General features: G+C 41.4%; 1 protein-coding gene across 3 annotated transcripts in view; it reads right to left on the bottom strand.

Moving 5' to 3' along the window:
• FSTL4 (follistatin like 4) overlaps positions 1–18,976 on the bottom strand; it is a 635,712-nt gene that overhangs the window by 265,655 nt on the left and 351,081 nt on the right. For all 3 annotated transcript variants that reach the window (XM_029583824.1, XM_029583825.1, XM_029583826.1), the window contains one exon: positions 8,194–8,442. In XM_029583824.1, coding sequence (XP_029439684.1) covers positions 8,194–8,442 — 249 coding nt within the window. The remainder of the gene's footprint in view (positions 1–8,193; positions 8,443–18,976) is intronic.

Here is an 18,976-nt window from a genome sequence, read left to right as displayed (position 1 = left end):
TCAGGTCAGTTAAGGTCAGTTTAGGAATGAATATGTATTCCTATTGGCTGCCCTCTTATTTATTCATGTTACCAAGGTTCCCACTGACAATATATGGGGGATGGGAAATGGAAACAGTTGGTAGCTTGACAAAAAAAGTAATGTGATCAGTCAATGTGAGTAGAACTTGTGCCCTAACCCTGATACCAGGGATGTTGTGATCTTCCTGCACACAGTGCCCTAACCCTGACACCAGGGGTGTTGTGATCTTCCTGTACACAGTGCCCTATCCCTATTAATACCAGGAGTGTTGTGATCTTCCTGCACACAGTGCCCTAACCCTGATACCGGGGGTGTTGTGATCTTCCTGCACTCAGTGCCATATCCCTGATACCGGGGGTGTTGTGATCTTCCTGCATGCAGTGCCCTATCCCAGTTACCGGGGGTGTTGTGATCTTCCTGCATACAGTGCCCTATCCCTAATACCAGGAGTGTTGTGATCTTCTTGCACACATCCCGGTATCAGGGATAGGGCACTGTGTGCAGGAAGATCACAACACTCCTGGTATCAGGAATAGGGCACTGTGTGCAGGAAGATCACAACACCCCTGGTATTAGGGATAGAGCACTGTGTGCAGGAAGATCACAACACTCCTGGTATTAATAGAGATAGGGCACTGCATGCAGGAAGATCTCAACACCCCTGGTATCAGGGATAGGGCACTGTGTGCAGGAAGATCACAACACCCCAGAGGAGTGAGGGTCAGGCAGCTCCCCCCTGTCTGTGAAGCCAGCCTCTCACTAGTAATGCAGGCGGGATAGGGCACTGCATGCTGGAAGATCACAACACCCCTGGTATCAGGGTTAGGGCACTGTGTGCAGAAAGATCACAACACCCCTGGTATCAGGGATTGGGCACTGTGTGCAGGAAGATCACAACACCCCAGAGGAGTGAGGGTCAGGCAGCTCCCCCCTGTCTGTGAAGCCAGCCTCTCACTAGTAATGCAGGGAGGGAGCTGTCTCAGCCTTCACCATCCTCCCCCCCCTCACCCACACACCATTCACTGGCTGGGACATGGGGGAGGGGAGGAGTGAGGGTCAGGCAGCTCCCCCCTGTCTGTGAAGCCAGGCTCTCACTAGTAATGCAGGGAAAGAGCTGTTTCATCCTCTCCATCCTCCCCCCCCCCCCTCACCCACACACCATTCACTGGCTGGGACATGGGGGAGGGGAGGAGTGAGGGTCAGGCAGCTCCCCCCTGTCTGTGAAGCCAGCCTCTCACTAGTAATGCAGGCGGGATAGGGCACTGCATGCAGGAAGATCACAACACCCCTGGTATCAGGGTTAGGGCACTGTGTGCAGGAAGATCACAACACCCCTGGTATCAGGGATAGGGCACTGAGTGCAGGAAGATTACAACACCCCTGGTATCAGGAATAGGGCACAAGTTCTAGTCATATTGACTGATCACATTACTTTTTTTGTCAACTACCAACAGTTTCCATTTCCCATCCCCCCAACCATCACCTCAGTTGGAACCTTGGTAACATCAATAGATAAGAGGGCAGCCAGCCAATAGGAATACATATTCATTCCTAACTGACCTTTACTGACCTGGAAAGTGTCAATTTGTATCATTTTCTGTTAGTGCGCACTAACACGATTTAACGATTTTTTAACGATAAATCGTTAGAATTTCTATTGTATTGTGTTCTATAACGATTTAAGACGATATTAAAATTATCAGACGATAATTTTAATCGTTGAAAAACGATTCACATCCCTACAAATTAAGCCATGGATATAATTGATGCAACTATGAGGTCCCAAGGTATTAAAATGCACCAAAGCTCATGTTGAAGTCATGATATTATTTGCGTAAGTCTTTTACTAGGATGCCTATGCAAATAAACTGGGTAGAAAATGTATGTGCACAAGTTTCCTATGGATGTCTTCACTAAAAAGGTAACTACATCTTATTGAAGCACGGGGGGGGGGGGGGGGGGGGGGTTTGTGAAAACTGGCCTGCGAAGACCTTTTCATACTTTACATAAGCACTGTAAGCATAGTTATTAAGCTCTTCCGCATGAATTTTCATGATAGCAGCTCATTTTTTTGAATTTGCATAAAGTTTTGCAAAAGTAAACTCAGTGTTTCTTAGCTGCCTCTTAGATCTCTTCGTTCTTTTGAGCAGGAATTGTTGAGGCTTCCTTCACAGACAAATCTTTCCTCAAGGTGAATCTCAAATAGGGATGTGCATTCGTTTTGAACGAATGCACAATCCGCAACGTATAGGTCCCTATTCATTGCATTCATGGGTCCGAGAAACGTATGGCGAGCCCCCATGAATGCAACACATTAACGAATAAAACCCCCACCCTCCTGACCCTCCAAGACTTGCCAAAAGTCTCTGGTGGTCCAGCGGAGTTCCTGGAGTGATCTCCTGCACTCGGGCTCTTACTATGTCACAGGGGCTACCGGGGCCATTGGTCGGCCCCTGTCACATGGTAGGAGCACAAGATGGCCCCAGCCATCCATTGCTCCTACCGTGTGACAGGGGCCGACCAATGGCACCGGTAGCCCCTGTTACATAGTAAGGGCAAAGACTATCGGCTGCCGGTATTCAAAATGGCGCCGATAGTCTTTGCCCTTACTATGTAACAGGGGCTACCGGTGCCATTGGTCAGCCCCTGTCACATGGTAGGAGCAATGGATGGCTGGGGCCATCTTGTGCTCCTACCATGTGACAGGGGCTGACCAATGGCCCCGGTAGCCCCTGTGACATAGTAAGAGCCCGCGTGCAGGAGATCGCTCCAGGAACCCCGCTGGACCACCAGGGACTTTTGGCAAGTCTTGGGCGGGGGGGTCAGGAGGGTGGGGGGTTGTAGTTAATTAAATGTAAAGGGTTGGGATGGGGTTTTTTTGTTTTTCCAACTTTAATGGAAAATGAATACCGAATAGCAATGTATCTTTTCCCTCTGCACATCCCTAAGATTTAATAAAGCTTTCAGTTCTCAGGTGCCTCAGCTGTGGAATTCACTGTCTTTAGACATCCAGTTGGTATGTAATTATCTAAAGTTTAGGAAATAGCCAGGGCTTGGCTTTTCTCACAGTCTTCTTTTACTAACTGACGATTACTTTTTGTTTATGTGCTCTCAATCTTGCTTTAAGGTTTGTGATAATTCCTTCCTATTAATTAGGTTTTGTAAATGAATATTGTTGTAAATTAATATTGTAGTGTTTAAACTAGTGATTTTATCATTTGTTTGATGTTGGTTATGTTTATTTTATTATGTGTTTGTATATTTGTTTTATTTTATTGTTCACATTTATTACAACAAACATATAACACTAAAATTCAAAAATAGAACAATACATTAAAAATATTAAAGCATTTAATCCTCTTGCATTGAATACTTATAAACCAGCTGTTTACACCTCAAATAAGCCCCATAAATGAGATTTTAATATCCTCTCTTCATTAACCATGTTTTTACCCCCTTCTGTAATTTAATCAAATTATTTTCTTCTATTAACACCACCAAGTAATTCATTCCAGAGTTTCGGGACTGCAGAAGAAAAGGCTCAATTTTGCAGGCTTAGGTGTATAAATGCTTTCACAGATGGCAAACTTAATTGTGCTCAAAGATGTGCCCTGGGCTCACATCTACTATGGTGTCACTGAATACATCCCCCTAAGATGAGGAGGGCATATACCCCTCAATACCTTAAAGGCCAGTACTAAACATTTAAATTTACATCATGGAGATATCGACAGCCTTAAAAGTAATGGGCGAGCTGGCATGTAACGGCCACTTCCCATTAATAAACGTGCCGTCATATTCTGAACTATCTGCAGTCTTCTGAGCAATTTTTCAGGTAACCCTAGATACAGAGCATTGTAATAATTAAATTGTGACACCAGGGCATAAGCCACCTTTTTGAATGCTCTTATTTCTAGAAAAGATCTCAATTGTCTCACCCACTTCAATCTGTAGAATGCGTTAGCCACTGAAAGAATCTGTTTCTCCATTGTTAATGTGTCCAACTTAACCCCCAATGATTTAATCACTTCTGCTTACTTCAATTTGGTATCTTCAACAAGAGGGATAGATATTATCTCCCTTAGCAGGTCCCAATATTGCACATAAGCAATTGTTTAGTTGTTATACAGCTTTGATTTACTTTTTCTCTAATCGGCTAATTTTAAAAGGCATGTGAGTGCGCCCATAAACATGCGTATTGGCACGTGAGTGGACATACACTGCAATATCGTGCGCGCAAGTACGCACATATTTAAAATCCCCCTGCTGCATGTATGTGACTATGTGTGCGCGAAATCTTAAGAGGCGGCCCGAGTAAATGTCCCACACGTATTTCCACTAGGGCTTTAGTGGCTTTTGTGTGCATATGCAGGCGGATTTTAAACCATGCTCATGCGAGGGAAAAAAACATTTTTCAAATTAGTCCACCAGTTTGTCCAGTTGATATTGAAGTCTTCAGGACCCTCTGGTTCCTCAACCACTTGACCCCAAATCTTCACGTTGTGCTGAAAGCCCTAAAACTGGAGATCTCCAGACTTGCTCCTCATCAGGACCAGCAGTAAAGTTATGTGGACGTGTGCAATGGTGAGTTACGCACATAACTCTTGGCCCTGTCCCGGAACACCCATGCCCGGCCCCTTTTCTGCCCCCTTGTTCTTGATGCACACAAGGGTATGTATGTGCGTACTTCATGGATTCTTAAAATTTGCATTGCTCACGTGCGGCCCTTACATGCGCATATGTGGCCATTTTTTGCGCAGGCAATGCTTTTAAAATCTACCTCTAAAGAAGCAATCAGCTGAATATCATCAGCATAGAAAAAGAGCAAAAATCCAAATTAATGGATTAAATTGCTCAAAAGGGCCAGAAAGATATTAAATAACCAGGGAGATAAAGAGCATCCTTGAGGTACCCTTGTTCCAATGCCTTCCAAGAGGAAATAACTCCCTTATGCGCTACAACCTGTTGTCTACCCTACAAAATCACAGCTATCCACTTTAGCACCCTTCCTCCTAAACCCAAATCTGCACAGTGATTTTGCAATTTACCAAGATCCACAAACTCAAAAGTATTTGATAAGTGATTATAAAAACTGACTCACCCACAATCAGTCTTGGTAAAATCTCATCAACCAATGAAACCATCTCTGTCTCCATACTACAGCCCCTTCTAAACCTGGCTTGTAAGGAATCTAGTTTATAGCATTCTTCTACAAAATCCATAATTCGTCTGGTTAGCACTTTTTCCAGTCCTTTCGAGACTGCAAATTTTCAATATTGGTGGAACTATTCCCTCTTCCAAAGAAGTAGTCACTATTTCTTTTTAACAGATAAGGTAATATTTCAATTGGTAAAACTCAAAACAAACAACATGGGCACAGATCTAATAAATAAGATGGTCTAATCCATCCCAGATACCATTTAAGTTCCATCAATGAAAGTTCATCAGTCTCCCATAATTACCCCCCTCTGTCTGCAAACTATGTCCTATTACGTTTTACAGGTTCTACCCCTTTTATCTCCATTTTGCTCTCACCTCTTTCCTCCCTACTTTCATCCTGTAATTCCTTAACATTCCCTTCCTTCACATAATCCCAGTCTTTCAACTTCCTTACCTTTTCAACAAAAAATTCAGTTAATGACCTGTTTTACCACCTTAAAAACAACTTTTGGATTAGTATCTAGTCTCTCAATGACACCCAAACAATATTTTTTCTTAACCTCAACCATCAATTAATCCTTACTTCATAGCTGCTTCTTGTTACCCCCACTCCCAGTTATTGCTTTCCCTGTTAACATGTAATTTCCAAACCTAATTTGTTCTATGTAAACCGGTATGATGTCCACAACTAATACCGGTATATAAAAATGTTTAAATAAATTAATTTAAAATATACTATTGACTTTTTCTCCAGGCAGCCCTGTTTGTTTATTAAAATTTCTTAATTGCTTCATGCACATGCCCTAAGAAATTTACAAAATAAACATACATAAAATCACCATAAATAAAACTCAATATAGCTTCACAAACAAAATGTAAAGCAATTTAAATACTCAAGGTCACACTAGCGAATTATATCTTAAAATTAGGACATTATTTTGATAAATGCTTGATTGATCAGAAAAGCTCTTAAAGCTGTTTTAAATGTTTTTGAACACTCCACAAGTCTCAATGCTGCAGATATGGAAGTTCACACGTCCAGATTTTCTCCACCTTTCTAAATGGCGTAACCCCCATTTCTGTTCACTTAATTCTGGGGAATAACAGGGAGATTTTGCCTTCTTATTTTTCCTTATTTTCCCTTCCTCAACCCCCATTTGGTCAACACTTTCCCTGGAATTTGTTGCCAGAAGATGTGGTTAGTGCAGTTAGTGTAGCTGGGTTCAAAAAAGGTTTGGATAAGTTCTTGGAGGAGAAGTCCATTAATGGTTATTAATCAATTTTACTTAGGGAATAGCCACTGCTATTAATTGCATCAGTAGCATGGGATCTTCTTAGTGTTTGGGTAATTGCCAGGTTCTTGTGGCCTGGTTTTGGCCTCTGTTGGAAACAGGATGCTGGGCTTGATGGACCCTTGGTCTGACCCAGCATGGCAATTTCTTATGTTCTTAAACAAACCTAAAACCAAGTCCTCCACCCCTTTAGCTTTTATTTCTTCTTCTCTTTCATGTATCAATGAGCTCATCACCTCCCCAAACCACTCTTGATCAATATGGCAATTAAATAGTTTGTTCCCTACTGAGTATTCTCCCTTCTTTTTAGTCTCCAAATACTTACAATAAAATAGCACTTCAAAATGTTCTGACCAAATAACCTTTTGGGTTCCCTAAAATTGCAATCTCCCTTCCTAAAGGGCCACTTCTGAACCAAAAAGTGGGTCCCTTTCACGTACAGCCCCCTGTACCAACTGTGTCAAATCACTTATTTCCAACAAGGCACAAAGAGCTACCTATTTTTTTTTGTCTATTGAACTGTTACGATTAAAATGTACTTTGTATGTGTATACTGTTATTCATGTTTGGCTTTATAAAATGAATAAAGTCATCTTTTCAAAAATAATATTGAGCGTACAAACAAGGAGGTACATCTACTTGCAAATTAAAATCCCCTACTACCTTAAAGTAAACATAGGCCAGGATTCATCAAACTATCGGAAGTGATAGGAAGAGAGGTTTGTTTTATGGTAATAGCCTATTATCCCAAAAAACCACTGGGAGAGAGAGAGAGAGAAAGACTAGCTATAAGGCCCTTATAGCAGTTAGGTATTTATACCTCTATATGCGGCCCCACCTAGTTACTCGAGATGAGGTTTAGGTAGTAGTATAGGGGTTAGCGACCACTTTGACATTCAGGGTGAGACATACGAACAGAACAGTACATTCTTGTGAAGATTTGATGTCCTTTGGAGTGAGGAAACACACAAAGATGAGATTTGTACATTGTTCTCTCAACCTAGCTTGATGTTACCCAGGTTGAGAGTCCATCAAGCTAGAAACTACTGTTAGGATGTAAATAACCTACTACAATTGAGTATAACTGCTTAGTAACTTACAAATGAACTATTATAACGTATATATTAAAGTCAGTGTAATTCAGGGGTGGATGGTTGGATGCATGAACCTCGAATACAGCTACAATTTGAGATGTTTTTTCACTTATAGAAACAAACAGCACAAATCATATTTACAGCAAGAGCTTCACAGTATATGATGGTCCAATATGCAATATTCAATGAAACCGATATTCAAAAGATCCATGCACCTAATTTAAGGGAGCTAAATTAAGGACTTATACACTCAGATATGTTTAAATTAAAATCTACCCCACTGAGCACCCAAGTTTAGAAGATCTGTATTCACTAGGCATCTAAATTTAGGCACCTAAAAAGTAGACAGGATCAGGGGCAGGGTTAGGTTGGGGGAAGTAAGCTAGGAATTCAGTCCTGATTTTCAGTGCTAGATACCTCACTTTAGGTCCCTAAAAGTTGGCGAATAAATAACAGGTTTTGATGCCTCAGTTTTAGATACCTAAAGTTAGGAAATATTTCAATCAAAAGCTTAGGCACCTAAGACTGGCTGAAATTTCCCTTGCCTTAGGCATTTAGACTCCAAGGTTAGGCACTCAAAATTTGTTGAAAATTGACTCCATTGTATCTTTGCAACTTGGGCCTACCTTTGAAGAAACAGTCTTTGCTGTGCACAATGTAGATTTTCTTTTTCTGTAGGCAGGAGGCACGGTGGAGTTCACAATGGTTTTCGTAAAACTTGCCATCAGATCCACAGATGGGCAAGTAACTGGGCTTGCAGTCTTCCAGGCAAACACATTCAGGCTGCTCTGTCTCTTTGTTAACAATACACCGTCTTCCACGGCCACAGTACTTCCTTCCACAAGATGCATGGAGTCCATCCTGCCCATAGAGCACTAAAAACAAAAAAGCGTGTATGGTTACTATATTTTAAACAATAAGACAGCTTTAATTTAATTTAGGGTTCAGTTTTGGTTCTTTAAGTATGTTGCATATTTGTTCATGTACCAGTAGTGGCAGCTGATTTTTTAGGTTGGGTTATGAGGTTAACTCTAGTTGAATGGCAGGCAGGCATTTCAGATTATTTTGTGCAAATTTGTCCTCCGTACACATGGAACACATACACTGCAGATGCATTATGGAATATATTTTTTATAGCGATTGTGCATGAACATTTTTCACTTTGGTACTGTACTATAGTACAGCCAGGTGAATCTCTTTTACTGCATGATTGTAAGTATTAAAGGAACATGTACAGAAACATATTAAACTACTGCATAAGATATACTGCATAGTGAGTATGGCTAAAGTCATGACACCATGCTCTTATCACACAGATATTCAGACAATCAAACTGCTCCATTGACTAACGCTCCCATTGGTCCCTGACTTATGCACAGAGTCATCATTCACCGTGTAAGAGCAGTTGGGTTACAGATTGCAGAAATTACAACATTGAGGTCCATAGTCAACTGATGTGTGGCTTGGCAAGTTAGCCGGCTAATTTAGTCTATACATTCTGCGGTGTAACCTCGCCGCTGAATATAGCCAGCTAACTTTAGGACAGGTCTACGAGGAGACCAGAGTTAGCTAATTAAGTTATCTAGCTAACTCTGAATATTGGAGTTAGCTGGATAATTTTTCTGGCTAACGTAACTCCTCCCCATTACACTGATTCCTCTCCCACCACATAGCCGGATAAATATTTATCTGGCTACGTGGTGGCTGCTGACTGCAGCTGGATATATTTAGAACACCTCACTGAGCTGGATAAGCCGAAACTTATTAGGATAAGTGGCGCGGAATGTGGACCTCACTTTGTTCAAATGTTTACAGTGGTTAATGTCTCCTAGTTCCAGAAGAAAAGAACCAGTTTTGAAGCCCCATAATTTAATTTTAAGTATTTATTTGGCGTATTTATATTCCACCAAATCCATCAGATGTTCAATGTGGATTACAGAGCTACAGTCATAATGTAACACAGACATGAATTAAGTCCTCTGCTCTTCTAATCATTTCAGTGCTTCTGTTTTCCAATTGTTTCAGATAAGATAGCATTGGTAATTGAGGATGGATCATCCAGCTGGGACCTGATTTGGATATCAATTAAGATTAGACCGACCCATTTCTTATATTTGTATAGCTTTGCCAGCTATTATCAAGATCTGAATTTTCTGAATCAGTTTAAAAACTTTCCTGGACTTGCCCTAGTTATTTAATTACTTATCTTACTGTTTCACCTCAGAACTGGCCCTTCTTCTGAGGCAGATCATAGACAATAAGACATTTTGCGATTAAAGCAGCTCAGCCTGCTAACTTATGACTTTGGTAGTAGTCTTAGAGAAGCTGAATGTCAAGTGAGCATCTGGCTCACAAATTACCCTCATCTAGATTTATAAACTGTGTGCCAGCGATGAAAGTCAGATCATGGACGCTTCGATTCCAAACTCTCTCACCCCTGCTTTGGAGAGCACTACAGAGTCAAAAGTGGAACACCAGTTCCTGACTGTGACACGCAGAACGTGGAGAGACCTTGTAGAATTACAAAACTGGAACATGACTCACACAGAACTTGTCCTACAACTGTTCCAACAAACCCTAATTAATCTCTTGGTGCTAGAGTTTGGCATACCCACTGTTAAATGGAAATACAAAATGCTAATACAAAAAGCTTTACATTCACTGATATGAAAAGGTTAAAATAGTATAAAGGAAAATAGAGAGATTGTGTGTCTAAACAGCCTCTAATTTATTTGTCTTGGTTATTTCTCTGTATTGTTTTTATCCTGTAAGTGAAAAAAAAAAAAAGAAGGGGGAAACATTTCTTACTGGAGGATTAACTGCCTGACTCAATAACTCATTAAAATTCTTCTGGCATTGGTAAGCAAAGAATTATTGACTTTTTCCTGAATCATAATAAACTAGAAGGTCAAAGTGTCACCAAGCAGTGTAAAAAGTACAGTCCCTTAGAGATATATGAATATCCTTTATCCATTTTACTAATTGTTTGTCATGGCTCTGCAAAACATGCATTGGAATATAAATAATGTAACCACTGCATGACCTTATTGCAATAGCCATCAGTAATCACACAATATTTATATTAGAGCGTGAAGGCTTTCACCCACATTCAAAAAGGAATGGAGACAGGTAGAGGGGAGACAAAGTATGTACAGAGATTGAAAGCCGGCTCATAAAGCACACGCAATTTCATTTAGTGCTCGGATTTCAGCAAAACGTTTGATACCGTCCCACATAGGGGTCTCATGAACAAAATGAAAAACCTGGGAGCTGGTCCCAAGGTGATGAAATGGTTGATGGACAGAAGACAACGAGTAGTGGTAAATGGAACCTAGTGCGAGGAGAGAAGAGTGATAAAATGGAGTGCCTCAAGGAGGGTCCGGGACCGGTTCTGTTCAATATCTTTCTGAGTGATATTGCGGAAGGGTCAGAAGGAAACGTTTGTCTTTTTGCACAACAGAGTGGGTATACGCCTGAAGAGAGAATGAGAAGCGACCTAAGAGAACTTTGAACATTCCCCAAGGTTTTCATTTGAGATTCGATGCCAAGAAGTGCAGAGCCATGCATTTAGGATGCACAAATTCAAAGGAGCCACATGCGATGGGGGTAAAAAAGCTGATGTGCACAGATCGGGAAAGAGACCTTGGGGTGATAGCATCTGACGATCTGAAGGCAGTGTGAAGCAACGTGACAGGGCGGCTAAGGCCAGAAGAATGCTGGGCTGCATAGAGAGGCATAAGCAGCAGGAAAAAGGAAGAGATGATGTCCCTGTACAGCTCCCTTGGTGAGGCCTCACCTGGAGTACTGTGTTCAGTTCTGGAGTCAGTATCTCAAAAGGAACAGAGACAGGATAGAAGCGGTCCAGAGAACGGCAACTAAAATTGTACGAGGTCTTCACCGGAATATCTTTGAGAGGAAACTAAAGAACCTAAATACGCATACCTTAGAGGAGAGGAGAAACAGGGGGGGATATGATACAGATTTATAAATACCTGAAAGGTATTAATAATGCTCAGTACCAATATCAAGAAATATTTTTTCATTGAAAGGGTGGTGAAGGCATGGAATGCCGTCCGGCAAGAGGTGGTGATAAAGAATGGTAATGGAATTCAAAAGGATGTGGGACATTCAAAATATTTGTATGTGTAAAAGTAGGATATATGAATTTTAAGTAGCTTGTCCTCGTGCACATTCTATTTTGAAAACATCAAAAATATGCACAGATATTTGGCCTCAAACTACCAAAACCGGCATCCACAAACCACATCACAACAGGCAATCAGCCGTAATGCAAGCCATAGCATGGCTGCACGCTCCTGAAAAAGTTGTAGCTAAAATCGACGTTACAGCCGTGTGATAGGGCTTCGCAAAAACAGTAAACCCAGTGCCTAACTCCTCCTCTTTTTCGGATTAGCATCGCACCATACGATACGGTGCTATCGCATGCGTTAAAGGCGTTTTCACAGGCCCTTAACATATGCGAAAACACCTTAACGCATTTTGATAAATGAGGGGGTTAGATGGGCTTTGTGCTCTTTATTCACCATCATATTTTCTGTTCCTCTTTCACGGTTGTTTCAGTATTTCTGTCTCCATCTTTGGTTAGGTTTTTTTGGCAGTGTTTCAGCTGGCTTGTGAATGATTACCCCTCCCCACCCATCACATTGAGAAGGTAAGATTTACCATAAACCACTATGCCCTAAGTTTGAAAAGTATCCTCCTTTTGTTTACACATCTTCCAGTAAACTGGCTACTCAAGATTTCCCAGGTCAGGCCAGGTTAAACCTAAGATTGGAAGAAAAATATACTGCAGAGTACTAACCAGAGATCATAAAACATATTAAAAACCTGCTGTTGAATTTGAAATTAAAACTAAAGGCCATATTCATCGAGGCCTTTTGCCATAGACACAAAGGGGTAGATTTTTTTTTGCCATAGACACAAAGGGGTAGATTTTAAAATATCATAGAGGAGACTGATCGGGTGGTGAAGTCTCCTTGAGATGAGAGGAAGTGTGCCCTAATGTAATCTTCACAGCGTGGGAGAGCTGCTGGTGGGATCTGGAATGACCTTTGATAGAGCCTGGGAGGCATGACATTTCATTCCACTCTGAATTGACTTGTGCTAGGGACGAGTGAATCCATGTGTAAACAGAGTAGGACTAGTTACAGTAGATCTGTACACTTCCTTTTTTTTTTTTTTTTGACTACTGCAATTTGTTGCAGATGCTGTTCAAGTTATTTGTCTAGATATAGCTATTTTTCCTTTTATGTATTTTGAGTTTTATTTGCCAGACACAGAGGGGTGGGTGTGTCTCATGTCATGAGTTTCTTGAATTCAATTTTTGGGTCCTTTCTTTTTTTTTTTTTTTTTTGAAAAGGGGTGTGGATTTTATTTAAAACCACTTAAGGTTTTTTTTTTTAAACCAAGGGGTAGAGATAGAAACCGTGTCATTACATCTGCACCTTTTCAAATTCCTAGTTCCTGCTGGTCTCCATTTCAGTGAGTTGTGAGTGTGGGGAAAGTAGTAGCTGGAAAGCTTATTTTCACATGTAAAATATATGCGTGGATATTTTGTAATTGGGTGGGTAAAATATGCGTATTTAGCGTATCCTCGTAGTGAATCAGGCCCTTTACATGTCCATAGAGAGAGAATAAAAAAACATGATTTCTTAAAACAATTTACAGATTATACATATCTAAAGGAACTATGAATTATTTGCTTGTCCTATTATAAGACCAACAAAAGCATTCTGACAAGGTCATTCAGGAGTTTTCAAGACTACACAGAAGGGAACTTTGGGATGCCCATATGCACCATCATTTATTTGGTCAATGCTTAGGCCGGGGCAATAAAAAGCAATGTATTTTTCTCCAGGACCAAATACAGCTAGCAGCACTCTGTGCCAGCTACCCTCTTCAAACACCCAACATGAGGCAATGGTACAGCATTCAGATTTAAGTTCTTATCCTCTGAAGCCTTAAATTCACTAAAAACAAAAAACCTTTTCTAAAATAATTGCCCAGCAGTTCTGTTCTATGGGGTATATTCTTTAACTATAATTTTTTCATACTTCTATTTTAAGGGCAAACTGAGAACAAAAGTTCACCTTTAATCAAAGTACCAAATGCGTTGCACTTGGATTGCAGACGTCATCATGTAGCACTAAGTGCATGAAACAAAACGGATCTTGCTTCTCTTTTGCTCTCAGAATGCATAGAGCATTATTTTTGGGGCGTTAGCAGCTGAACAAGCCGATAAAAGGTCTTTGAAATCCTGCAAGACACTTCTTCCAGGCAGTCATCTTCATCCATGAAAGCTCCAAAGCTGTTTGGGGGAACAGACAAAGGAACGAACGGGAATGCTGACCTTTGCAAGATCTGTCAAGACAATTACAGGCCGTGCACTAAACACTTCAGGTCACTTCTCAGAGTCTGAGACTAGAAACAAAACTGGGAGGTATCTCATTAATTAAACCAACCCCACATCAACATTTCCTTCGTGTTATTAAAACTGAATGGATTTCCCACTCCTACAAGGATTATAAAAACAGTAATGGAAAAGGTAATCAAGTGAAACTACCAGCTAACTGCTGGCAGTATTTATGAGCCCAGCTGCACTGCATGAAAAAGATATAATGCATTTAATTTATTACTCATACAGAAAGTCATTTACCGAGGTTAAAAACTGATCATCTTGCAAAACAAGCCACTTTTCAGCACTAATTAAATTTACAGAACATGGCCAGAAACTGAATTATTTTTTTGTAGAATGATTGTGACAGGGTGGGGAGATGCACTAGGGGTAAGGGTTCTTGTTCCAAACACCAAAAGCAGCCATTCTGGCAAAGACGGTGGATACAAGGCAAGGCCCTTTCGAAGAGGGCCTTGGCAAAGCATTTCATATTTCCTAAATGAAAGCTGGAACAGAGTACGGGGAAGCTCATTTGCATTCAGATGCTGGAAGCTCTTTATACCTGGAGGATAAATCCCAGAATCCCTGTCTGCCTACAGCCAATGCTACATCTACTCTGCAGTTGGCTTTTCTTGTCGCGAGCAAATCGCTCCATTACAGATCTCAGCCAAAAGTTTGGAAAATAAAGTGGAGGAAATGCAAAAACGTTGCCAGTTTTCTTTTTTAACCAAACTAAAAGGTTGATAGGAGAGCTGCATGTTAAAATTAACAGGCTGAGCCAGTCTTGGCTTCAATCCTATGGCTTTTATTAACGTCTACTTCTAGTTTTATAATTATGAATAATCAAGTTAATTAGGTCTGGTTTATCAAAGGTTTGTCCCATAGGTACAGAATGTAAGAAAGTCCTCCTCGGTTACAATATTGAGCCAGTACTGCGCGCACTGCCATTTGGAAGGTCCCCGGTCTGCTCCCTGAGTAGCTGGGTTGGAAATGCTTCACAGGCAGCCTTCGCATTCCTGCAGGGGTGGAGAGCGTGAAGGTCATTATTCCAGGGCAACACCTAGTGGCTGGATTTAGAGCCTATGACTGCAGGGTTCCAGACTGAGCCTCAGAGCATGGCGCTCAGCCGAAGGACCGACATCGCAATGACCAAACTAGGTGCACTGGAGGCAGGGTTTAAAATAGGTGAAAAACCTCTGGCTGGCTGTGAATGGCACTAGGAATCCAGCCTCAGCCCTGGTTCAGTTAGAGGCCCAAAGGAACAGGCGGAAAATACCATCTCACAAAAAAACAAAGAATATTACATCAGAAGAGGAAGGCTACCTGATCTAGCACTTGATCAAATATACATATTATAAAATAGTAGAACCTGCAGTCCTAGAGAACACCAATGTGCCTTCTGATGATTTCACAGTTACCCGAGTGTTCTGGCATGAAACTGCACAGCTCAGACCTACTATCTGCCAATGAGCCCACTTGATTTTAAAACTGTCTTGGAATTATCTAGGAGAACCTCATTTGGTAGGTTGGTGGACAGTTAATTTCATTTGCTATAGTGTCTCGCTCCAGAGTTCCTGGTGAAATTATGCACTCTCTGAAAAGCTGAACGACAGCTCCCTAAATGCTTCCTCAAATGGATGGAGTGGAGTATCCCACTGCACTGAGAGGTGGGGGAAGAAGCAATTGAAAGGGGCGAAGGTACGCATAGTATTTAAGACTTCCAAAATGAGAAGCTGCTTCCAACTCTGAATGCATGGAATGTGGGACTTTTAAAAATGCTACTGCGCCTGAATCTCCGATTTCATCATTTCTCTCATGCATGACCTTATACCTGCCTTATTATCTCCTTTCCTCTCACTCCCTTTCAGCATGCCCCTTATTGAACAGAATGTTTCATGTGCTATTCAGATATATTTGTTGCTGTCAGTTAATATATCTTGGCCTGATGAAGTGATAAGGAAACTCAGCTTATCCCAATTAAGACCATCTGTAATAAACAGACAACAAACAGCATGGCTCTGAGTTGCACCTTTACATATAGAAACATAGAAACATAGAAACATAGAAATGACGGCAGAATAAGACCAAAATGGCCCATCTAGTATGCCCAGCAAGCTTCACACATTTTTTCTCTCATACTTATCTTGTTTCTCTTAGCTCTTTAGGTGGTAACTTTGCAATATCACACGTAACTTAGTGGATTCTGCACATAAGTTGCACCAGTTTTCAAAAGTGCACTTACACGCATAAACCTATTTTGACAGTTATCCCAGCAAAACTATTGTGTACACAAATACACCTGCTTTTTGCTGCATGGAGTTTTTCCAAACGAGTTTATGCAGATAGAGGCCAAATAGACAAAGCTATAACTCACAAGTTATCTAGATGTATGGCGAGTTTTGAATATTTCCCCACACTTATCCAGTAATTATCCAGCTAAGATCTAGCTGAATAAAAAAAGATATCCCCAAAACTCGGATATTTGGAATTAACCAAATAAGTTATTTAGCTGTCTCCAGATGTGGCAGAGAGCAGGACTAAAGTTACCTAGTCTTGTGTGGCTGGAAAACTTCAGACTTAGCCGGATATATTCTCTGAATATAGAAGGTCGAATGGCAAAGTTGCAGGCTGCTTTTTTCTTCCTTTGAAGAAAGGGGGGGGAAGGGGCTAGGTAGGTTCTGCATAGGAAGCTTAGAATTTTTCAAAAGGAAATTGCTGCATTAATTCCTGTTGAAAATTCAGATGTTGGGCACATTGTGTCTACTTTTCTTCCTGCCTAGGGATGTGCATTCATTTACAATTAGTGTATAAAATATAACAAATGAGGTCATTTTTTGGTCTCTTCCAAATGGAACGAACAGAAATTAGACTCCTGCAAAAACACATGCAAAGTTTTGGGTATTTTTGTTTTTGCTAAATGTGCATCTTGCAGCCCTGGAAGCATTAAACCTGGGGCCTGGATATGCCCAGATGGGCTTCCCCTGGCCCAGCTTCTCCAGGACCTTCCCAGCCCCTGTTAAAATCCACCCAGGCTGGAGTCCTTTCTTCTCGGGTCCCTCTTGCCACTTTCCAGCGGTCCATGAACAATTCTGGAGTGCAGCCTGCTTGCTCCAGTTCCAGAAACTTAAAAAATGGTGCTGAAGTGATGTCACTTTGGCGCCTGATTCTGGAGTGCCATTTGTCACATCAACAATTGGGCTGAACTGTGTCAGGGTAGGAGGCCACTTCCAGGGGTGTAGCAAGGCTGTTTTTCTTAAACAGTTCAGGTTTTCTTTTTCTTTTTGTTTTGGTGGTTGGTTTTTTTTTTTTTTTGGATTGGCAAACAAACAATTAAATGAATTGAAAAAAGAAAAAAAAATAAAGTGAAAAAACAAACCCAAAGCAAAGATTTTGGGGTTGCAAATCCTAATGGAAAGCAATGGAATGTGGCAGAGAGCAGGACTAGTTATCTAGTCTCTTGTGGCTGGAAAACTTTACACTTAGCCGGATATATAGACTTTAATAATGCCCACCCTTAGGATGGGTAAAAAGTGCACAGGCCATTTCACATGCCCACAGGATAAAGGAGCGGGATTAGGTCAGGGGAGGGAAAGTATGCACAAGGATTTGATTTTCAAATCACCATCAGCCTGATTTCTGGTAGGGTTGTGAAATCCCAGAATTTTTATTTTGAGGTTTTTTTTCCTTTTTTTAGCACATGCTAAAATGACTTAGTGCACGCTATTTAAAAAACATTTGAGGAAAGAAATTTCTGAGGTTTTTGTTTCATTTCATTGAGATATGTCACTTCACATGACTGCACATCCCTGCTTTCTGGTGCATGCGACGGTGTGCAAACCACACAAATCTTCAGCAGAAAGCCTTGCAGGATTTCCCTTTGAAAATCTCCTGCCTGTGAAGTTTGAGTATTGTCCCCCTAGAAGTCTTTTTGTCTCATTTACAGACTAATTACATTCTACCTAAAGAGCTCATAATTACGTCTTAGTAAAGTGAGAGAGAAAACTGTTTATGTATTTAGTTCCCTGTGGCAATTATGTTTCACTTATGTTCCTGACATGCTGCGGGGAAATTGCTTTCTCCTGATATGATATACTCAAGACCAATCTCTTTGCCCTTTCCTGTTAAGCTCGCTTCCTTGCTGTTCCAACACACTGAGGTCTTCTGGTGTCAACTGCTCTACGGTGATTAGCTTCCAAGTAATTCTTCACTGTATGTAAGTGATGTCTTCTTCTGGAACTTAGGTGAAAGGATGCTGTGAGATAAATTCCTTTCTTGATAAGTCACCCACTACGTGAAGAATAAGTAGTTGATATGAGAAACATATCCGTGTGCATTAATGAGAAGAACATTTTTTAGTTTTCAGAAAATACATATTATATGCCAGTATGTCCTAGAGAGGCCCATTCATTTCAAGAGTTTTCCCTTGGGAATCCTTTAGAGCCAGACCTAGTCACGTAACTTTGTACTTCTCATTCCATGTCAATTAGTCAAGGACCATGACAGCAAAAAAAACCCCAAAGTTACGTATAAAACATTTGATGCAGGATTATCTGACTTTCAGATGTACCTTAAAAACTGGGCTGTATCAGAAAGCATTTAGCGGAAATGACCATATATACTTAATATATATACACTAGCCGTTAAGCCCGTAACAACGGGCTCGGTCCGTTTCCTTCCCACTCCCTCCCCCTCATTCTCCCTCCTCCTTCACTCTCTCCCCCCTCCCTCTCACTTCCCTCTCTCTCACCTTCCCCCTCCCTCTCCCTCTCCTCTTCCCTCCCTCCCTCACCTTCCCTCCCTCCCTCCCTCTCACCCCCCTCCCCCTCCCCTCTTCCCTCCCTCCCTCTCACCCCTCCCCCTCCCTCACCTTCCCTCCCTCCCACCCCTCACCTTCCCTCCCTCTCTCTCTCACCCCCTCCCTCTCTCACACCTCCCCCCTCTCTCTCACACCTCCCTCCCCCTCCTCTCGCACACATACCTACCCCCTTCTCTCT

The sequence above is a fragment of the Rhinatrema bivittatum genome, chromosome 18, assembly GCF_901001135.1.
Source record: "Rhinatrema bivittatum chromosome 18, aRhiBiv1.1, whole genome shotgun sequence".
Taxonomy (NCBI): domain Eukaryota; kingdom Metazoa; phylum Chordata; class Amphibia; order Gymnophiona; family Rhinatrematidae; genus Rhinatrema; species Rhinatrema bivittatum.
The sequence above is the reverse complement of the archived record's forward strand: the minus strand, read 5'-3'. Positions and strand labels throughout refer to the sequence as shown.